Source organism: Xiphophorus couchianus, chromosome 18 (assembly GCF_001444195.1).
Source record: "Xiphophorus couchianus chromosome 18, X_couchianus-1.0, whole genome shotgun sequence".
In the NCBI taxonomy this organism is placed as follows: domain Eukaryota; kingdom Metazoa; phylum Chordata; class Actinopteri; order Cyprinodontiformes; family Poeciliidae; genus Xiphophorus; species Xiphophorus couchianus.
In genome coordinates this window covers 1,273,498-1,296,284 of record NC_040245.1, presented here as the reverse complement: position 1 = coordinate 1,296,284, position 22,787 = coordinate 1,273,498, and the positions used below count along the sequence as shown (strand labels likewise).

The 22,787-nt window shown below is 41.1% G+C and overlaps 2 protein-coding genes across 3 annotated transcripts; both read right to left on the bottom strand.

Moving 5' to 3' along the window:
- Positions 1-5,072: 5,072 nt before the first annotated feature.
- Positions 5,073-6,943, bottom strand: LOC114161788 (von Willebrand factor A domain-containing protein 7-like). Its single transcript, XM_028045368.1, has 3 exons — positions 5,737-6,943; positions 5,389-5,474; positions 5,073-5,293 (listed from the first exon to the last, which is right to left on the bottom strand). Exons 1-3 carry the CDS (start codon positions 5,852-5,854, stop codon positions 5,177-5,179), a joined length of 321 nt encoding a protein of 106 aa, XP_027901169.1. The 5' UTR covers positions 5,855-6,943; the 3' UTR covers positions 5,073-5,176.
- Positions 6,944-13,692: 6,749 nt separating this feature from the next.
- eif4h (eukaryotic translation initiation factor 4h) lies at positions 13,693-22,107 on the bottom strand. Of its 2 annotated transcripts, XM_028045349.1 has the most exons (8): positions 21,962-22,107; positions 19,100-19,287; positions 18,093-18,157; positions 17,857-17,953; positions 16,615-16,698; positions 16,183-16,332; positions 15,641-15,756; positions 13,693-14,108 (listed from the first exon to the last, which is right to left on the bottom strand). In XM_028045349.1, the coding sequence occupies exons 1-8, from the start codon at positions 22,009-22,011 to the stop codon at positions 14,103-14,105; spliced, it is 756 nt and encodes a 251-aa protein (XP_027901150.1). In that variant the 5' UTR covers positions 22,012-22,107; the 3' UTR covers positions 13,693-14,102. The 2 variants fall into 2 exon arrangements, with proteins under 2 accessions (XP_027901150.1, XP_027901151.1); XM_028045350.1 differs by lacking the exon at positions 16,615-16,698.
- Between the last annotated feature and the right edge of the window lie 680 nt (positions 22,108-22,787).

Genomic DNA, 22,787 nt, shown 5'->3' with positions numbered 1-22,787 from the left:
TTTGCATAATAATTTGGAACACGGTGTATTGATTCTAGTTTACTACATTTATTCCTTGTATCTAGTTATTCTATATTACTCCAGTTTAATTATGTTTCTTAGGTCTAGTTATTCTTTAGTCCCTCGCCCCCTGTGCCACTTTCTCTCTCTCTCTCCTGACCTCTGACCCCGTTTCCAATCAGCCGTCTGTTTCCTTGTTTGGTAACAAATCTCCCCAGGACGAATAAAACTCTTTCTCAGTTCCTCCTGTTTAATCCTGTTCCCCCGTCATGATCCTTCTGCTTTTGTTTGTTCCTGATGTGTTTTGTTCTCCTCTGGCTCCCTGTGCTTCCAGGTTTTTTTTATTAGTTAAATCTTCAGATCAACTCGCTGCCTCAGCTGATCTGGATCCAGTTAACAAACACACAACATGGCAGCATCTAGTTTTCAATTTATTTTTCGGGTTGTTTGAACAAATTATAAAAACAAAATTCAGGAGCGTTAATGTCTGAGAACAGAGACTGAGTCTCTTCAGGATGGTTAATATTGTGATATTTTGGGTTCTGACCTGTGGAGGGTCGTCCTTCCTTGGGAATGACGCTGCCGTTGGTGCCCTCTTGTGGTTCAACGAGGTTGTAGACAAAGTTCAAGGAACTCCGACCTAATGCATTCACACAAAAAGAAAATAAATCTCAGATTTGGAAAAAATAAAGATTTAAAGCCTCTGAGCAGACCTTTCTTTCTTCACCTGTGACCTTGACTGTGTAGGCGGTGTTGGCGTTGAGCGCGATCGCCCACTGCCCTGCCTGGTTCTTAGGGTTCAGCCTTAACACCCACAGGTTTCCTGCTGTAGAAATCGATGCCAGGGAGCCGCTGGACTCACTGGAGCTCTGAGAAACTCCTGGATGTTACAATAAATGTTAATTGAATAAGCAAAAGAAGTGAATAAGTCAGTACTGCCTAAAAATGTTTGTTGTAATTTAGTTCTCTCTTATTTCAAGTGTGCTAAGATATTTTGGTAACACTTTATTAGAAGGCCTGAAGACTGATAACACCTGAACATGAAGGAATCTTCATGAAAGTTAAGATCAATCAATCATTTAATATGTAAAAGTTACACCATCAGTACCAGAAAGACCAAAAGGAGTCATAAATATCATAATTACAAAATGACAAAATCAGGATAAGAACATTTTTCTGAATCAGTTTCTTTCAATAAAAAACTTTAACAGAAACTGCATGTGTGAGTCTGTCTGGTGGATTTTTGGTTAAAACATGTTTGTTTTCATGCAGTGGGAAGAAAATCCAGAAATTTTACTGAAGTATGAGAAGAAATATTTCAGAATAAAATTACTGAAGAAAAAGTAAAAAGCACAGCAGAGTAAAATTTCTCCTAAAAGTAAATTTTTCCAAGTAAAAGTAACATTTTTCCAGTAAATGTAACTAGTTAGTACCCAGCTCTGGCAGAGATGCACATCCCTTCAAATAAAGATAAAAACACTTGGTAAGACTTTGTGTTGTTACAACAGGCCACCAACAGGTGGAGCCATACTAGGTTAAAAGCAGATTGTATTGAACTGAACCTGTTGAAATTGTCAGTGTGAAGGTGAGAGATGAGTCTCCTGTGATGTAAATCTGCATGTAGCTCAGAGTCGTGTCAACGAGGAAGGTCAAATTTCTCGGCGTGCCGGGATCCACCGCCGCGTGGAGAACGGTGACCTGGAGGAGAACAGGAAGGAAAGCTGCTGCGCCGGTGAAAAACAAAGCTGCAAACGACATGGAGACTTGTTCGTTTCTCCATGTCCAAGGTTCAGACTCAGAGTCTCACCACGGCTCCGACTGAAAATTGCTCTATAATAGGAGTTGCTGCAGAAATCTGGGACTTGCTGATTTCAATGGCCAGACCTCCAGACGCCTGGGCCAGATCCAGATCCAGCCGCTCGGAAGAAGCTACAGTTACAGTTCTCTTGCGTCGTCTGGCATTAAAATAGGTCAAGATGGGAAAGACCTGGAAGAAGAGAAAGATTAATAAATACCATCCATAAGTAATGTGTGGATTTTCAACAAAATGAAGCAGAAAGAAAGAAACAAATCATTTCCTGATCTCAAACTGAGATCTATCAGTCTGGATTACGGATCAATTTCCTCCACTGAGACGTTAAAGACTCACTGCCAGGTATTAGCTGCTGTTGCTACGCAACGGTTAGCAACAGTAGCTAACACCTGAACAGGTTCAGGTAGAGCTGGGTGATATGGACAAAAAAATATATCTCAATACTTTTTCTGCATTAAGTAATTTTGATAATTATGCCAATTTGGTTTAAATTTCAATAAAACTTAAACAACAAATTCACATAAGTATTACAACACAAATAGCAGAACTTATCTTACATTAAACAATAAACTTGCTTAAGAGTTGTAGGAACTGGAAAACTGGAAAATAATGCAAATAAAGTTCATACGGCCCATTAGGCCTCATCTGTATTTTACCTTCGACTTTGTGGTTTCTATCAGAGCGGTCACAGCATTTTTCAGAGACGCGTCTTCGGCTTCAGCATCACTGAACAAAACAATAAAGGAAGAAGGAGGAGCTGCTGTCAGGGCAAGCTGTCAGAGAAAACAAGAATCGTTATTTACAGGAGAAGCAGATTACAAAATATTACAGTCCACTGGCAGCAGCACAAACTTTCACTCAAGTAAAAGTAAGAAAAGTATTACTTTTCTTAATTGGATCAGTTACTCAAATACTGAGTAACTGATCCAATTATCATTGATATTTAAAAATTACACCATCAGATGGACCAAAGTATAAGTGAAAATTTGGTATTTTAAAGACGAAAATGTCAATAATTCATTTAAATAGCAAAAAATAAAATAAAGAAGATTAAAAAAAAAAAAATTCAAAATCAGCTTCTGTCAATAAAAAACGTGATATTTACTGTTTTCCCTTCAGTCTGTTTCATTTTCCAGAACTTCTCCTGCCTTCGTAAAGATTCTCTTATTAGGAAAGATCTCAATAATTCAATTGTTTTCTAACAAGATCTTGCTAAGATTTATTATCTTAAGTGACTCAAGTAATGAAAGTATCAGTATTTAAGTATCAATCCACACATCACTACCAAGGATCAAATCTCGTTGATTTGATGCTGATCCAGGCCTCACAGGTCGGAACCAGACAGACCAGTAAAAAGGGGAACTTCACTGTTGGGCTGAGTGGAAACATTTTGGATCCGTGTGCATTTAGGTTGTGGGATGATTTTGATGGAGTTTGTTAAAATCCAGTGTCGACTCACTCTCAGTCCTGACAAGCGCATCTTCGGGCCGTCTGCACCTCCACTGGGAGTCAGGCTGTTTATCTTGGTCATCATTTCATCTGCATCCGTTGTCCTCATCACTGGACCAAATTCTGCAGAGGAGGTAGAACTGTGAACTCCCCAAAATGGAGCTGATTTATTTATGTTTTTAGTAATCATTTCTGTGATTACATTAACAGAAACACAATTTCATTATAAAATTGTGACTTTAACATTTACAATAATATATATTTGATCATGTAGAAATCATTCTTTCAGCGGGCTAAAAAAAAAAACAAATTGCTCTTGGGGTCCCCCTAGTGGCCGGTGGTCTGAACTGCCGTGCAACGTGCAGATCGCATCCAAACCTCCAAATTAGCAAAACAATGTCCCAAAAAGGACAGAGAAAACAAAGAGGAAGAATAGAAAAAGCCAAGGTAAAGGTTTTTAAATGTATCTTGGTAATGTTATGTTATAAAAAAAGATGAGTGGAGCTGCTAATAGAAAATTAGCTTGATAGCGTCTTTGTGTTTGTGTGAAACTGAGTTTTAACTTGAAATAAGTTGGTTCTTGGTCCTAAATGTTTGAGGGTTTTTGGCTTCATAACGTTTGATAACATTAGTTAAAACTTCTCAGGGTTTGATCTAGTGAAATGTTTTTAGATCAGGCTAATTAATATTTCAATAAGCTGCTCTAAGCTGTAGTGATGTAGCTGTTTGTTGCTGTGCATGATCATTTATGTGGCTGAAACAAACATTATTTTCACAACATATAAGTTAAAGAAATTGAAGGCTCAGAATCAGCCCGGTACCGGTCCACTCACCAGTACCCAAAAATGTAATTTAATTTTGAGCTATCTGTATTACACCTAAGAGAAATTGATTTAATAAAGGGTGTCATGAACCTGGGAATAAATTAAAATGGTTATTTTTCTTCTGCTGGTTGTATACCTGTATCATTGAAAGGGACCAAAATGTATTCGAAGGGCTCCATCGGTGTTCCTCTTCTTTCATTTATGATTGTAGCTGTGACTGTTTGGACATAAGTTATGTCATCACCCATACTACCCGTAGTGTCCACCACAAAAACCAGCGCAGGTGCTTGTGAGATGTCCATCAGTCTGTGGGGACACAGGAACCAGTCAGGTTTCTCATGTGGACACTGGGACTCAGCAGGCTTCGCTGCGTTTCCTACCTCAGGAATGTTCTGTCTCCGATAGCGACTCTAATGTCCTCCAACAGGTCCACTGTGGCGTCCACGGCCAGGTTCGCCGCTGTTCGGTGCAGCTGCCCGTGAGAAGACGAGTTTGTGTCCTTGTTGATGCCGCCGGTCGGCTCGGTTCTGCTCGTCTGGTCATAGACACCACCGTGGCTGCACTTACCTTTAAAAATACACATAGATTCAGATCAGTAAGAGTCACGGAGAATCTGGTGAAACGAGGCGACCATCAGTCAATGATCACCACCAGCAGGAAATGAGGGTCAACTCGGACAACGGGACAAATATGTGTGTGTGTGTGTGTGTGTATTCGTGTGTGGGTGTGTGTGTGTGTGTGTGTGTGTTTCTTCCACTCCACGTCTCAGTTATGCCCCTTACAGTCATAATATTTGGAAATATTCAGGGTAGGTGCAGTCCTACCCCTCTGGACACTAAACAGAAGGATCTGGTTTTTTTCCAGAGGAATTAAAGTTTCTACCTGCAGGTTTTGCTGGAGACTCGGTGCTGTAGTAGCCTGAGGTGAGAAGTCCCTGCTCCAGGACTGCAGGCAGTATGTTGTCTTTGCAGCTCAGCCCAGCACAGCTCTTACAGGTTGGAACATCAGGACCTGATGCGTTCAGAAAGCTGGTTATTTATCATGTTCTTTACTTTAATTGAAGATTTGTTAAACTTCCATGTCTGTTGCTTTAGATTCCCTGCAGCGTTTTACCTGCCAGGTTCTCCAGAGGCTGATCTGGTCTGATCAGAGCGCTGTAAGCTGCGGTTCTTCCCAACTCCACCCAGTTACTGTGGCTGTAAAAGTCCTAAAGATAAAAAACAAATAGAAATATTAACAATTAACAATAAATAACAATCTTTTTTTAAAAGTATCTTGGTTCCAAAGAAAGAGGAGCCTCACCTGGAGGGTGTGACAGATTCTTCCAAGAGTGTTTCTGGCTGCCTGAAAGTTTTGCTCCTTCACAGAAGCTTTTAGAGACGACAATCCTGAGAGATCGACAAAAGATTCATGAAAAACTAAAGGAAAGAAGTAGAACAGATGCAACATCACTGAAGCCATTTGGCGTCACAAACTGGATCAAGTTTGTCAATGAAGCAGCTGCAGTTCTGTCTGCCTCAATATGAGCATTTATCGTTGCTTCTTTCACACCGTTAATAATAAAGATGACTTACACTGAAATATTTCCAACCCTTATTTCTGAATTTGATGATTCTCATTTCTCTGATTAACTCTGTGCTGCAGTTCTACCTTGAGTGATGAGGTCCCTGCCGGTGAGGAAGGCCTCGCTGTGGAAGTGGAAGGCCGGGTCTGGTGACCGCAGGGCGTCGCTGCTGCCGTGAACGCTGTTGATTGCAGCTTGGAGCATCTCGCTGGAGACGGGGAAGCCGGGCAGCGGGACAGAGCAGGCCGTTTGGACTTTGTTAACCGACAGTGTGTCGGTTATCTGGGGGCAAAAGTGAAACTCAGATCATGTTGAGGATGTTTGAGCAGAAGAAGACCACTTCCAGTTCAGTCACCTCCAAAGTGAAGCTTCTGCTCTCTGCAGCAGCAACGTCCCGGCAAACCTCGGCTGTTTTCCTCAGAATCGCGAACTGGGTGATGTCACGATGACTCAGCGTCCAGGAGAAGAAAGAGTTCGGCATGAAGCTCTGAGCGAAACCTGGGAGGGTGAGAATCAACGCTGCCAGGAGGCGAAGAGAGGCTCCGACTGCCATGGTGGAGCTGCAAGGACCGCAAGCGTCAAACGTGATCTGTTCCAGCTGCTGCAGAACTGGATGCAGTTTGGATCTGAGGAACAACAGAGTTTCACTTCAGGCTCTTATTTAAACGCTGAATATTTACAGTTAAAATCCGCCAACAAACAGCTGCTAAAAAATCAATGTTCCCAAACCGACTGAGTCTCTGATGAAAACATGGAAGTGAAGCAAAAGATAAGTCCGATTATTATCAGATAATCACAAAGAAAATGAACTTTAAGGAAAATGATCAGAACTGTGTGACTAACTGTTGTCATTTGGTAAATAATGACACTTTAAAAATGTCATCATTTACCACAGTCACAAAAACTCCTTCATGTTTCTGACGCAAAAACACAAAATCTGATTGAGTTTCTACTGCAAATATCTGACAAAATAACTGAACTGATCAGCAAGACAGAAACTCGTTTGGAGCCAATAATTCTTGATCATTGATGAAAACGTTCCGGTTCTTTTGGCAGATAAATTCGTTTATAAGAAAACATTTCTGTCATGTTATAAGTAAACTTATCTGCCACTTTTTCATCAATATCAATTATTACTTACTTTGTAAAAGCTCCTGTATCTTGCTGAAAAGTTACTTTAAGGTCATTCTGTCTTAATTATTCTGTCATTCTGTCTACAACATTTGCCGTAGAAACCAGACCAGAAAAACTTGATCAGATTTTGTTTTTGCAGTGCGATCAAATGAAGTGTTACAGGAAAATTAAACAGATCTAAACAAACTAAACTAAATACCAATGAATGTAATTTAAAAATCTCTTATATGCAAAATGTTTTTAAAAAGCCAGGAAATGTTTTGCATCTTCAAACCTTTGGATGTTTCAGCGCAGCGTTGAGGGAGTTCTGATCCGACGCCACGGCGGACCGTTTATATCTCCACCAGAGGAGAGCGGGTGACGCTGCACTCAAAAACACTTCATATCCTCATTCTCCAGAACCAAATCAGCTGCATTGTTCCGCTCAGTGAAACGCCTCGGTGTTTTCTGAGCGTGAGGTGGTGGGAACACGCGCCACGCCGTCCTCCATGTTCCTCACAGGTTCATTGATCACCCATCACAGATCTGATCACAATCAGATTTACTGACCGACAAACGAAACTTCACCTTCTAACAGCCCAAAAACATGAACTTCACAAGAAATAAAATATGTACAGGTGCATCTGCACTGTAAAAACACAACATTTGACCAAATATTTACGTTTGATTTCTAGTGCAAATGTCTTATTACACTGGAAATAAGGCAAAAGTAACGTATAACTTTTCAGCAACATAGAAAATTGTTTTAAGTGAATAATTCTTTAAATTTGATGAAAAAGTTCTAGTTTCACCGGCAGATTATTTTATAAAAGAATAAATCTGTGGAATTGTCTGCAGACTCAAACCTGGATCAGTTTAAAACCAGTAATTATTTTAAATTTATTACCAAACCAGGAGAAACAGAAACATAATTAAAGAAAAATCTAAGCTATTTACTGTCATCAATAGATGATGTTTTATAGATGCTGACCTTTCACAATCTGCTTTAAAGGCTTTTATTTTGGAATTACATGGAGATAGAATATGTATTTATAGATTTTATTGACAGACTTTTCGTTTCAATACCTGCTAGAAGACGCTACATTTACAGTTAAAACGTTAAACTCAAAGTTTAAAACTCAGAAAATGAAATCTCCTGTTTTTAACGGACGTTTAGTCAAAGTCTGCGACGTTTCATCCAACGTTTGAGAAAAGTTTGACATGTTGACGCTGCGGCAGGGAGGCAGAAAGGAATCAGACCAGAGAAAAGCATCCAAAAATGACTATACTCAAGTAAAGTAAAAACATATTTGGTAAAAAGTATAAAGTGCTGTTAATTGATCAAATTATCAATCATTTAGTATTTATAAATTACATCATCAGCCCAAAATATAAAATTAAGTTGAAATTTTGGTATTTTAGAGAACAAAATGACAATAATTTCTATAAGTAACAAAAAAAGAAAATTTCTCAAAATAAAATTTTCCCAAATTCTTTCAATAGAAAACGGGCAGCTGTGATTCCGTCTGGTGGATTTTCACTTTATGTTGTTTTTCATTCAGTGGGAAGAAAATGCAGAAATTTTTCTCAAGTAAGAAGAAATACTTCATAACAAAATGACTCAAGTAAAAGGAAAATGTAACAATACTTCTTAAAAGTACATTTAAAACTTTATTCAGGTAAATGAGTTAATACCCGACTCTGGTGTTAAACTCCAATTCAACAGAGAAAACCAGGTTTAAATGAAGACAGATTCATATTATTCTTTTCTTTGACAACAAAAAGTGGGAATTCATTATTTTACAGAATTCATATATATGTTTGTTATTATGCTGTAATTTTGGGATATTTTGAACAAACCAAGGTGAGATAACAGCAATAAATTTGCAGACAATAACCATTAAATGTTGGACCGACTGGTTTTGGCGAGACGCTCAGAGCGACAGTCATGAAGAAACTAAAGCCTGGAGTTAGATTCCCGTTTCTGGAAAACAGACAATATGGTTGAGTTTGGAAACAGGAAGGAACCAGAGATGAGACATGATTTTACAGAGCTGCAGGTCATTTCAAGGTTTCTAACCAAAGATTGAACTAAAATAACCAAGAGAGCCGAGGACCTGCTTCATCTCTACCGTTGGTTTTTCTCGTTTTTCCTTCAATAATTGAATTCAGAAAAAAATAGCAGTTTTTAAACTTAATTTGGAAGAAGTTTGAAAAGCACCTGGATATCATCAGCAAAACAACGACAGGAATATTGTCAGAACTCAGTGGGTTGAAAACAGAGCCCTGCGGACCGCCGCAGTGACCAGGGCGGGTCGGGATCCGTTTGGCCCGTCCACTTGGTGCCGGGTTAACGAAGTTCATCCCAGAGATCGTTCCTGTGCAGCGTGAAACGCGGCGGCCGGAATGCAGAGGCGGGACGTCTGGAAATAAAAGGTTTGTTTCCGTCCATCACCTCAACGTGTTTATTCTGTTATGTCACAATGAAAAGGGGATTTTAAGATGTTTTTCTTCTTTGCTTTTTGTTTTTGCTCATCTGTCAAACATGGTTTTTTGCTTGAGGACACATATTATCCCGTCACCTGGTTCCTGTTCTTCTTAAGGTTTCGGTTTACCTTTAACTCTTGGGTTTTCTGACGTTACCAGAGAAACTCATCACAATCAGCTGAGTGACGTCAGATCTGGTCCAGCGATGATCGGGTCGCTCTGTGACCCAAAGGCAAATTAATTTAGGATTAACCAGAACAAAAACCATAAATCTCATCCACTCTAGACCATTAAGTTCATAACTATTTGATACGCCTCCAGTTCTTCAGGTTTCTTCACTTCCACTTCAGCAATAATGTGTTATGGAAACATGATTATTTAGAAAACAGGTGTGTAAAATCACAGCCACGTTTACTGCAACTCCAAACTGAGCAAAGTCTGTGGGCTCAAACTAATTTAGATTTTTGTTTTTACCCCTCCAGGGTCATTTTGTGGCTCTAGTGTCCCTTATATGACAGTAGACTGACAGGAAACGGGGAAGACATGCGGCAAATGTCGTCGGGACCGGGAGTCGAACCTGCGACGGCGTCAAGGACTCAAGGCCTCCAAATACGGGTTGCGCTAACCGCTATGCCGCCACGGCACGCACCAAATATTGATATTTTAAGAATCAAAATGATAATAATTCATATAATTAACAAAATTAGGCAGAAACTTTTTTTCAAAATCCGATTCTTTCAATAACATAAATAATTAAACTCTAGCAGAAACTGCAGGTGTGTCTGAGTCTGGTGAATTTTGGTTAAAACATGAGAAGAAAATCCAGAAATTTGTCATGGAGTGGTGCGGTGAGGGGTGGTGAGGCAGACGCAGCAGACCCAGGTAAGATGAATTATGATGATTTTAATGAAGAAACTCAGTCCAAACAGGCAGCACGCACATTGGACGACGAATTGACAAGCGACAGACATTGACAAGGACCCGACGAGGAACAAGGAACACAGGTGGAGTTAAATACATGGGAGGGTAATGACAGAACGAGACACACCTGGGAACAATCAAGGGGAGGACAGGACAACGAAGAGACTCACGGACACAGAAAACTCTAAATAAACACACAGAAAACACAGATCCTGACAAAATTTTACTCAAGAGTAGAAATACTTCATAATAAAATTACTCAGGTAAAAGTAAAAAGTAGCAAAAATATTCCTAAAAGTACATTTTTTGAAAACAGTTAAGTAAATGTAACTCAGTTACTGGTTTACTTATAAACCAGTAAATGTAACTGGTTTATAAGAAGGGAAACTTAAGAGAATCAGATGCCAAAGTAAAACTGAATTTCCTGATCCGTCCTGGATCCAAACCGATGTGGATCGTCACCAAACCTTCAAGAATAACGTTGCAAAAAGGTCAAAACTCAATGAATGTCGGCAGCCCAGTCAAAGGTCAAAGGTTACCTGGAGCCTTGGGCGGGTTGTTCAGGGGAGCAGACTGAGCTCTGCAGGAGTTTGTGCGTCATCCAAACAGGAGCTGCAGGTTTTCATCTTTACTCTGAGCGTAAATAATCCGACCCTGAAGGCGAACGGCGGCGCCGGTATGAGGAAGTCCTGCTGGGTGGAACGGATCGGATCACTTAGAAATATCATTAAAGCAGACAAATGTCAGAGATGAAATCAGGCATGGCATCCATCGGGTCAAAGTTCATCCTCTGAGGGTTTGAACCGGGAACAGAACCGGCTCCTGACGGACTCTGTGTTGGGTCAGAACCTTAAGGAAGAAGGTTTCTGGACCTCTCAGCCGACGAGAGAAATAAAGAGACATTTTACATTACGGGTCAAAAAAATAAAATAAAAATAATAAAAATAACAATAATAACAACAACAATAATAATAACAACAATAATAACAACAACAATAACAATAACAACAATAATAATAACAATAATAATAATAACAACAATAAACACAACAATAATAACAACAACAACTCCCCAAATCTTTCTTGTTCTGTATTTAAAGTAAAGTAAAGTAAAGTAAAGTAAAGTAAAGTAACACCAAACTGAATATTTTCAGGGAACAGAAAATTAGTTACAATTTAAATCTGTTCTGTAACAAAGCAGCTCCGACATTCGCTGACGTCCGCCGGTCACATCCGACCAGAGATGGACTTTTACGTGTGCCTGGTGTCAAACGGTAAGATGCTTGGCGAAAAACATTGTTCACATCGAAATGTTTTGAATGAGAAAAGACTGAGAGTCGGACGGAGAGACGCGCAGCGTGACCGTGGATCTGTCGGCGAGACGAACAACTGTCATCCAACCGGCCAGCATCCATTAGTGCATCTGATCATCGCTCCTCAAAAGTATCGATGTCGCCTGCGGACACAGAGAGCGGAGACTGGAGTCGGGCTCCGCGACCTTTTCAGAGTGGGAGGCGTCCTGAACCAAAATGGCTACCACGGCCTTTTGCAGTGCCGTCTGGTCAGGGTTCATCCTAAACCAAGGACTGACCCAAAACCTGCCTTGAAACTCATTTCAAGATTTTTATCTGAAAACCTTGAAATGAGTTTAGACTTTACAACATTTTTCTTGGTGGAAGGAGAAAAAGGATGAGACGGTAAACTGGACAGGAGAGAAACCAAAGCAACGTCCAGGGGCCACAGTCATGGGAACTGCTGGAACAACTTTCTGAAGACGAAACCATGAATGTGTTTAGTTTTAATCTCTGCCAAAGGCGGCAACGTCCATGAGTTAAACGTCTAGAACCAGTTCTGGTCTACAAATTGATTTTACAATTTCTTTTCTAACTACAATTACTTTTGTTTCAGAGCAATGAGACATTAAACTGCATCATTTCATGGAAAAACCTTGAAAAATCTGAGGTGTTCTAAAACTTTTGCCCAGTAAAGACTGAAGGTCCTGGAGAAGCCATCTTGGTCTTGAGACACTTTTGAGAGAATTCCAGGAACAACGGAGAATTTACAGGAAGTGGAGGATTTCAGCAAACAGGAAGCAGCAACCAAAACTGGGACGAAGGTTTTCATTTTATTATAATCAGCGGTGAGAACCGCTAACTAAAATGCTAGCTGCGCTAACCTTAAAACACTCATCATAAAGGTCAGCGCTGCTAAAGCGCTACATTCAACAATGTTGATACTCACCACGTTACAGCGCCCTCAGCAGGCCTGAGCTGTTACTGCGGCTGTTTCTGAACGTTTGCGCTTCAGGAAGTGATTCTTTTAAACCACAGGAGTCAAACTCCAGGCCTCCAGTCGCTGTCCTGCAGGTTTTAGGTAAAACACTGGAATGAAACGGCTTCATCACCTCCTCCTGGTGTGGATCGGTTCTCCAGAACCTTAATGACCTCATTATTCTAATCAGGTGGTGCAGCAGAGGCTCATCTAAAAGTTTCAGGACAGCGGGCCCCCAGGACTGGAGTTTGACCCCCCTGTTTTAAACAGATATTTAATGGTTTCAGTTTTATACTTATTCAGTTTGGCTAACTCTAAACAAATGACTGTTTTGAATTGATTATATTTATTTCAATGGTTTTGAAAAAATCAGAGGAAATGGAACTGCTGCTTATACTACTTCAAAATAAAAGCATATATGTGAATACATGACTAGTCGATAAACAAAACTTCCAGGACAGATAAACTTTATTCAACTAAAATTTTACTAAACAGCTAAATAAATTATATCTTTATTCCAGGAAATGTATTTAGGAGAAGCTAACTTTGCTAAATGTTTTTGAAACGATCAAAAAGCAGCTCAGCTATCAGTGGAAGTGTTCCCACCGCCGATTTAAATGGTTCACTTCTATAAATAAAAAATAAAAATGGGGTCGACTTTGATGCTGGTTTGACCTTGAAGACCTTCACAAGGTTACAGTGGTCAAAGTTTTCTGAGCAGAGGCGGCAGAGAACCCAAAAACTGTTAGAGTAGAAATACCCCAAATGTTTTTACTCAAGTAAAAAAGTATCAAGAAATGACAAGTAAAAAGTATTTGGTAAAAAGTACCAACTGGTCAAATTATCAGTCATTTAATATTTAGAAATTGCATCATCAGACGGACCAAACTATGAAGCCACATGGAAATTTTGTTACTTTAAGGTCGAAAATTACAATAATTCATGTAATAAAAATATTGAAGTTTTTCCAAATCAGTTTCTTTCAATAAATAAATAACAGAAACGGCAGGTTTGTCTGTTTTTTCCTTTAGTTTTTCACTCAGTGGGGAGAAAATCCAAACATTTTACTCAAGAGTAGAAATACTTCATAATAAATTCCTCAGGTAAAAGTAAAAATACTCCTAGAAGTACTCTTTTCAAAAAGTAACTAAAGTAAATGGAAGCAGCTCGCCGGTTCTGCTGCTCGTCCAAACGGACCCGGCAGCAACCCGCCCTCCTCCGCCATGAAATCAAACTCACCCGGGTCGGTGTTGGATGATGATGACACAGTTTTATTGCAATAAACAGATTGGATCAAGAAACGAACAAAAAGCTGGCAGATTAAGTAAAACGTCGTCCTTTCACCGTCCCACTAAAGAAAAACCGCTCTGTCAGACGGGAAGCGAACCCAGACCCGGTCCAGATCCACACTGACACCCAGACCCGGTGACCCGGTCCGACAAACCAAAAGAAGCACACGCTACAGTTGGAGCTACAAACCAAAGATCCAGCTTTATTGGACAGGAAGAGTTTGGACTTTACAACATTTATCTCGGTGGAAGTCTGCGTCTGATCCACACTGAAACAAACAAAACTTCTAATTTCTTCTTCTGGGTTGGCAACAAGGCGTGTTAGCGCCACCGTCTGGTCGGGGGAGTCTGTGGCGGCGGCTTTAAACGAGTCAGTGCTGCATTCAAAGACAGGTGGAAGCAGAGTCGGGGAGAGGAGACGCAGCAAGAAAGAAGGGGAAAAAAGCAGATGAGAATTTAAACAACATTTCAGAATCTCTTTCTTTCCTCCTTCATTCACGATCCGTTCAGCTAAACACCCAGAACCTCACAGATCCGCTCTGCTACTCAGACACTTACAGCGGCATCTTGTGGTCAGAACGGAGGAGTACATTCCCACCAAAACACTTTGAGAATAATCTCAAAAATGATCTAGAAAAGAAGTCAAAAAGATTATTCTCATACTTTTTGATTTTTTTTTCTGATTTTAAAAAATGTTGAACTCTTGGAGTTCAGAAATTAATTCCTTAGTTTTTCTAGCAAATTTTTGACTTTTGGAGATCAGAAATTTCCTTGATTTTTCCAGAAAATTTCTGATATTATTTTTAAGATTTCTGAGTATTTTGGCAGAAAAGTACTCCTCGTTTTTCTATTTAAAATGCCGTCGTAGAAATCAGCACAGAAATGAAGGAGCCGGTTCTTCTGGTCCAGAGATGGCAGCTCAAAACTTAAAAAAATAAATAAATAACTGCAGCAAATTTAGAATCAGAACCGACTCAGAACCAGAACCAGTAATTAAAGCTGTTTGTAAAAACTTAACCGTCCAGAAAGCAGCATGAGCGCCACCCTGTGGGGAGAAATGAAACTGGAAAGTTTCCAGGAAATTTGACTAAAATGACACTAAAATGAAAACCGTTCCCGGCTGAACGGAGGGAATAAACTTCCCAGTTACGTTTTAGCGGAGAAGGAAAAGCCGGAACGTTCCTGTTTTCAGTGTGGATCAACGGACCAATCAGAGGAGAGTTCCTCCTCTGAGAGGATGACATCACCGCCTGACACAACCAATGAGAGCGGGCCGCTTAGCAGGCCACGCCCCTTGGTGGTCACCATGTGACCTGTGAGTCGGCGTTTCGGGAAATACTGCGGACAGTGAAGGCAACGTTTCTCTCCATCTGAGCAAGTGAGACCAGGGGATCAACCTGAAGGGGCGGGGCCTGTAGGATAAGCCCCGCCCCTTCAGAATAAAAGCAGATAAATAAAAGTTGAAGATCAGTCACCATGGAAACGTAAAAAAGGGGCGGGGTAAAGAGAGAATTGGAGTTTGACCCCCCTGACCTGCTGGGGGCGGGGCTACGGGAGGATGCAGGTGTGACGTCACAGTAAGCGGAGGTGAAACCCAGATTGGACATGCATTGGCGAGCTGCTCGCTGTGTTTGTTACTGAACAGAGTGTCTGTGGTTCCCATTTATTCCCACTAAGAATAAATTTTCTGCTCCAACAGGAAGAAGAAGAGGAGGAGGAGCTTCTCCTCGCCGTCCGTCCAGCCATCTGTCTGAAGGAATGCTAACTGTGCCGCTTCATCATTCCGCGTTTTTAACCCAGAGTTCACTCATCCTCTGATTCTGCCCCCTGATCCCCACCCCCCTCCCCCTCCCCCGCCCCCCCTCCTCCTCCCCCCGTCAGTCTCTTATGGTTTCTCCTTTGAGATCACCTCTTCTCGCGGCTTGGCTCCGCCGAAGATGGCGGAGTTCGGGTTGGCGACCTGGTTGAGCGGTTCGGAGACGGTCCGGGGTTTCAGCTGGAGGCGGGGCCGCTGTGCACGCTCCTCTGCACACACACACACACACACACACACACACACACACACACACACACACACAGGTTAACGTCAGCGTTCAAACTCAGGCTGAATTCAGCTTGATGCAAAAGCTGGGATTAACTAGATGTTAGAGTAGGGGACTTGATGTGATCTGGGGTCAAAGTTCAGGAATTATTTGAGTTTTTGTTCCTATTTTAGACTCATATGGATCTGATTGATGTTTGAAGGAAGACACTGAACAGCTGGTTGCTATGGTGATTCCCTCCTTTTCCCAGGCGATCATTTCAGACTCCAACAGTCAGGGTGTGAAAACTTTCCTGTTGTTATTGAAGGATTTTCAAATTCTATCATCTGTTCAGAAAAGTTTAAATTTGAGCAAATAATCATTTTCCTCTGTAAAGAGCCCAGCGAGCCGTAACAGCAGGTGGCGCCACCTTCAGACGGTTCCCTGAAGTCTGTCGTTCCGCCGCGCGGCGGCCCGTCTCTGAAGCGACTCATCGCTCCTCCGCCTCCCCGCGGCCGGTCGCCGGGACGACTGCTGCCGCCTCGACTCCGCCCCCCCATGAAGTCGTCGTCTCTGAAACCTGCGGAGACGAGCGGACCGTCAGCCAGCTTACCGCCACTAGGGGCGCCGTGAACATGAGATGACAGAAAGGGATGATGGGAAGCAATACGGGGGGGGGGGGGGGGGGGGGGGGGCTTCCGCGAGCTTCACTGCCACCTGCTGGACAAGTAGAGCAACTCTGACGCTGCTTGGATCTGATTTCAGTTAAAAAGTCGCTCGTAAGTCAAACTACCCTGCTGCCGTCTGATTGGCAGCAGCCCAGCTAGCAGCCGTCTGATTGGCCAGCAACATCTGACCCCACCTCCTCCTTGCTGGTCGTAGAAGTCATCTCGCGAGTCCCGTCCTCCGCCTCCTCCTCGGGAGCCTCCTCGAGGACCTCCTCGTCCTGCAGACGACACGGGAGTTTAACACCGACAGGAGAGAAGAAGAAGAGAGGAGAGGAGGAGGTTAGGAGGAGAGAGGAGGAGAAAGGAGGCTGTAAGGAGAGAGAGGAGGAGGAGGAGGAGTCGGCATCTCCTTCTAGAAGCAGCTAGTGAGGAGGCGGAGCTTGTTAGTGTCCCATCAGCCAATCAGAGGAGGCGTTAGAAGCAGTAGCAGTGAAGCTCAGAAACAGAAGCTGTTATTGGTCAGAGGAGAGGAGAGGGAGGATGGAGGAAAAGGAGCGTCAGAACCAAACAACTTAAAAACATTTGATCTAAATACTAAAAACTCTCATAACTTTATTCATTATTAGTAATTATATTATTAATTATTGTCTGATATTCTCCTTTCTGTCTCCCACAGTTCAGTCCTGATCCAGATGTTCCTGTGGGCCAAAGGATCTCCAGGCTCCCCTGTTGCTGCTGCATGCTGCTGGCCAGCTGGCTGAAACACTAATTCAGCTGTTTGAAACATTCCTGTCATGGTGCGCCACCTATAGCATGAACCCTGTTACTACAATCAGCTGCTTTTCATTATTTATTAACTCCCTGTGTATAGAACCAAATAATAGATTCATATTAAACCTCTAGCTTTAATAAACAGCATGGTTGGAATCAATAATCAATAAATCAATTGATCAAGTGATAAATTAAAACAAACTCAATAGTTTCCGTTTGCATGATTTATTGTTCTTCTCTTTCTTCAACCTTCAGTAAACAGTACAGGACAAAAAGAAGGAGAATAAAATCCTGGATCATGAATCAAAGCTGCAGCCTCATTAAAACACCAGAACAACGCAGAAAACCAGAACCAGAACCAGAACCGGCCCAGCATGAGGCTGGACGCCGTGTCTACGACGCGCCGTGCACAGCTGGAATCAGCAGAAACATGTTAACCAGGTAAACCCACCTGGAAGGTCTTTCACTAGCTAAACCAGCGGCTAACATCTCATCTTATCAGGCATCTGGATGTTTTCCCTCTGCGCCTGTTCTATATAACCCAGGTCTGGTTTTCATCTGACCGGGGGCTCGTCCGGGATCTTTAAACTTTAAACTGATTTGTTCTCCTGCTGTTGGCTTCTCCAAACACCTGGCGCCACCTGCTGGCGTTTCGGTGCTCATACCTCTACCGTCGTCTTTCCTGAAGCCGAAGCCACTCCCTCCTCGTTCTTGCCTTCGTCCCTCTGCGATGTCCACCCTCAGTGACCTGTCGCCTAGCAACTGCAGAGGTCAAAGGGTCAGGTTAGCCTCACAGGACGGAACCAGCTGTTTGAACTCCTGATCATCCCCCGCCAGTCTGGAGTCAGTCTGTTTTTTACTGAATGATTAAAGTAAAAAACCGTTTTGAGCGGAAACTTACGGCGCCGTCGTACGTCAACGCTTCTTTTAAAGATTCCAAATCATCAAACTCAACATAACAAAAACCTGAAGAGACAAAAACAAACTCAGTCAGGAGTGTCACCGAGTTCAGAGCCGTTAGGCATAATAATAATAATAATAATAATAATAATGTTGAATTGCTTTAAAAATCAAGTGCACAGTTGCTCAACACATTCCAGTTAAAGATTATTAATTATATTTTCCAAGAATAAACTGTTAATGTAATGAATGTGTTCAGAAATGTATTTATATTTATTGAGGAAAGTATTTTATTGGAATATATTTTTAACATAGTTTCCCCCAGAAAACCTGCTGAGCTCAGTGTTATATGACTGCCAGTTTTTAGAGTTAAAAATGTTTAAATTTTAAAATATTACTTGATAATTATGTGTTATTAGAAGATTAATACCTGACCACCAACTATAAAGTCTTAAAATCTCAGGCATTAAAAAGCTAAAATAAATAAATAATGCTTAGTGCAGTGGGGACCAAAGTAAAGCCTGGTGGCCCGCCAGGCTGATTATACACTGGGCAAAACGCTGAATATAGCAGATTATTAATATTTTAGAATGTATTGTTTTATGTATTTATTTTATTGATAGAAAACTATTTATTAGTTTTCATATTTAAAATAGTATTTTTTTTATCTAACTTGTTTATGTTTGAAAATATTTACTTGAATATGTTTTTATTTTATTTATTAAAAATATTCTACTTGCTTAAATACGCTGTCATACTATTTATTTCAAATTATTATTCTCACTATTAAGTAATTAATTTAAAGTTAAAATTCTGCTGGTCCATAAACTGGATTTATGTTCAGTTTGATTCTCTGATCAGAAACCTGATGAACGTTTGACGGATGTTTGAGTTTTGGTGCCGTAAAATAAACTTTCCTTCATCACTAAACCGTTGAAGTGAAGAATCCATGTTCCCTAAACGTTCCCAGATCGCTCCGACCGGATCAAAACAATAACATCCGCTCACCTTTGAACTTGTCTGTCTCTTTGTCTCTGACCAATCGCACGCTGCGGATGTTGAGCTCTTTGAAGATGACGTCGATGTCGCCCTGCACCGTGTTGAAAGGCAGGTTTCCCACGTACGCTGTGAACGGGGGCTCTGTGGGCAGCTCCTTCTGCTTCCGGGGGCCTCCGGACCCTCCGCCGCCGCGCGGCCTGAGGGACGCACCACAAAATCAGGCTCAACATCCTGAGCACGTTTTCCTGATGCTGCTAAACAATCTGACAGTTTTCTGCTCAGACAGAAAACCTGCAGAGCCGAGATTCTGCAAACCATTTCAGGACCAAACTGTCTGGATCTGGTTTCATCCTTACAGAGGAAAATTTAGGAATAAAAAATCAGAATAATAATCACTTTGATGTTTCCTCCCATTCATCAGTAAACTCTCCATCAAGCTGCTGCAACGCACACAAAAATGGTAAAAAACTATTTTAATAAATACATTTCAAAAATACATAAAATGAATAAAAATAAAGGAACAAAAACACATTTAATTAAAAAAAAAACGTTAATACATAAAAATTTATAAAAACTAATGAAAAATCCAAAAATATAAAAATGAATAAAATGTTAGGCATAAATTTTTTTTTTTTAAAAATTATGAATGTATTTTAGGAAAGTGTTTTTTTAATTCAGGTATAAACACTTCAACAGTGAAATAATATGAATATTAACATCTATAATTTTATTTTTCATTGCCAAATAAAACATGGAGCATCTTTTTTTCAAGACACTAAAAGTGAATAAAGTAAAATCTAGAGATATCACAGATTTTAAGAACGCACTCATATGAAAATTTGGGTGATAAACAGTCAATGAATTTTTACAGATATTAAATGTTTTATTCTCATTTCCCATGAAAACCAACCAGAACTGCTCACCTTGCTTTTCTGCTTCAGTTAAACATCCCATAATCCTTTGCTGCATCAGCATCACTTGACCAAACAAATACCACCGTCCAGAACACAAACAGCAGCAAGATGGAGACAAACTGACCAGTTTCAAATATCGATGCCCAGCAGATTCTATTATAGAAATATTATAATGTACTGAAACAACAATCATTCACAGATAAATAAATATTGTTTGAGGAAAAACATGAATAAATATTAAAATGAAGCATCTGTTCTTGATCTGTGATCCGGTTCTCCTACCAACACCAACAGTTTCAGTTTTGTTTCACTTGTGGACTATAAACAAACTGACGGTGGAACATGTTTGGTCCTTTGGTTATGAAGTAAATAACATTTATTAATTATAAAGTTCTGACACAAAACTCTGAGCTTCTAGTCACCAGTAGAGCTTAGAGCACTGGAGGCATTTCCACTGGTTTCTGCATGAAACCAGTTTAAAGACAAACATGGCCGACCCAAAGGTTCCCTCCAGAATGCTTTTGCTCCAACGTCTTTACTTTAAGGCAGCTGTTATGATTTGTAGCTCTTGCAACAAGGTATTTTTACAACAGAGCAGCAGATTGGCATCTCAAAAGCTGAAACAATACCTAAACTATGACCCAAAATCCCAGAGGAGATGAAAAGGAGACTTCAGGAGGAAGTTCAAACTGTCTCCTTCATTCATCGTATCCCCTACTCCAGCGTCTCGCCGCCCATTTCTAACCGTACAGCCAGGCAGAGATTTAAAGAGGAGCGGCAAAACCAAATTAGTAGTCTTCAGTCAGAGGCATATTCAGGTTTAAAGCAGAACTGACTGTTACAGGAGACTCCACAGCATCCACATCCAATCAAAGAGCTGCAGGATTTAAAATACGATCCGATGTCCTGAAAAGACTTCACTCCTGAAAACTCTTCTTGCATCACAAATCCCTCTAACCAATCATCACAGATAAATCTAGTATTGATCATGTGATCAAGTGTCCAGTTACAGTTGCCAGGTTACAACATTTCCAGCTGAGTTTTCCATAACTGGCAGATTTAAGGATTTATACGTTTATTATTCATGTTTTGTAGGTGAATGAGAATATTTTCTGGTATTTTCCTGTAAATGTCACATATTTAAATAGTGATGCACTTCTCTACTAATATGTTTTATTCCAGCAAACTGGAATAAAAAACGTAAGCACAAACTATACAAATAAATCAAAGGATTTGGGGGGCTGAAAAATTCATCTATTTATATTTAAAAGCTGAATTTTTTGTGTATTTTTAATTAAAATGTCGACTTCAGGATTCTAAATGTAACTGAATCGAGTATTTGAATGAATAATCTGAGTGAATGGGAACCTATAGACGCATCAAGCCGTTCAATGAAAGATGCAGACATGCTGAAGAAAACCAACTGGTTTCCAGATAAAACCATTGAAACAGTCAGAAACCAGCAGCCTCCCCGACCAGGAACACGAGAACCGTCCGGTGTCGGTATCTGATCGCAGCGATCGATCCTCGGGCTCACTGTGGGACCTGTGGATGCCTCTGCGGACACATGATGCAGCCATGCGGGCAGCCTGCAGCAGCAACCCGGCTCCACCTCAGCCTCCACCTGCCGCGCCTCTGGTGCCGCCCGGCACCGGAACCCGATCACTGTTACGAACACCGATCAGAACCATGCTGTTCTGGTCGGTGACAGATGCGCCACAGCACTGCATTTTTTTGGAAGCGGTTAGCTCCAGGATCCCCGGTGTTTCCCGGCCGCCCTCACCGGCCTCCCCACACCCCAGCGCGGCCTGCTCACAGAGTGCAGAGGCTCAAAGAGCTCCGAGCCGATAGTTATCAGTACCGTCCAGTCAGCGTGTGTGGTTGGGGTCCGGAGCCGGGATTCAGAAAAAGCCGGTCCGGTCCGACTCTACGTTAGGGTTTCGGAACGAGGACTCACCCTCTGCCGCCGCCGAAGCTGCCGTAGGCCCTATCATCGTAGTCCGCCATTACTGCTGCTGTGTCGGAGAGGAAGGTCCTACACGTCACAGCCGAGCGGGTTCAGCTGCCCGCTCAGCGCCTGACCGGAAACAACAAACGCACTAAACTAAACTAAACTAAACTAAACTAACTAGTATAGTACGTGTCCTCGCAATTCAGTAAATGACGCTGAACTAATGTGGATTGAATTAAACTAATGAAATTACATGAAATTACATGAAATGAAATAATGAATCAATACTTACTAAAGTACTAAAGTACACACACATACACACAGTTACCCAACCTATCAGACGTATTGTGAATCACGTGAACTGAAATGTCCTGAATAAAACAAACTTTATTTGTAGAATGTGACAATATTCAATTTTAAATTGGTTGAAATATTTCATAAAGCATAAGAGCCCAAGTATGACTTCTACAATTTGTTGATCAATACAAAAGAGAAATAAGCTTAGTCCTCTCTTGCATTTTGACAGAACTAACATAAACCAAACTGTTTATTGATTTATATACGGGTAGAAAATATATTTTTATCGAAAAATTGGAAATGTTCTCAGCTTTAATTTAATCCATATTTTATAGAAAACAGATAAGAATTCAGGGCGCTACAACCATGTTTATGACAGAATCCTGCTTATACTGCATTGAAGTATGGCTTTGTGGACATTATTCAATGCATAGTAATGGCGCCTGAGGATCGTCATCAGCTACCGTGGCTAATATACAAAGTCCAGTCCAGTAATATACCGACTTCCAGAGCATTAGCTGTACTACAGGTTCAC

Coding starts and splice junctions, on each gene's coding strand:
- LOC114161788 (XM_028045368.1), bottom strand. CDS start 5,854: ATGCTCCAAGCTGCAATCAACAGCGTTCACGGCAGCAGCGACGCCCTG. Junction 5,475..5,736: donor CAGGGACCTCATCACTCAAG/GTAGAACTGCAG, acceptor TCGATCTCTCAG/GATTGTCGTCTCTAAAAGCT. Junction 5,294..5,388: donor GAATCTGTCACACCCTCCAG/GTGAGGCTCCTC, acceptor TTTTATCTTTAG/GACTTTTACAGCCACAGTAA.
- eif4h (XM_028045349.1), bottom strand. CDS start 22,011: ATGGCGGACTACGATGATAGGGCCTACGGCAGCTTCGGCGGCGGCAGA. Junction 19,288..21,961: donor AGCTTCGGCGGCGGCAGAGG/GTGAGTCCTCGT, acceptor TGCGTCCCTCAG/GCCGCGCGGCGGCGGAGGGT. Junction 16,699..17,856: donor CAGGAAAGACGACGGTAGAG/GTATGAGCACCG, acceptor TGTCGTCTGCAG/GACGAGGAGGTCCTCGAGGA.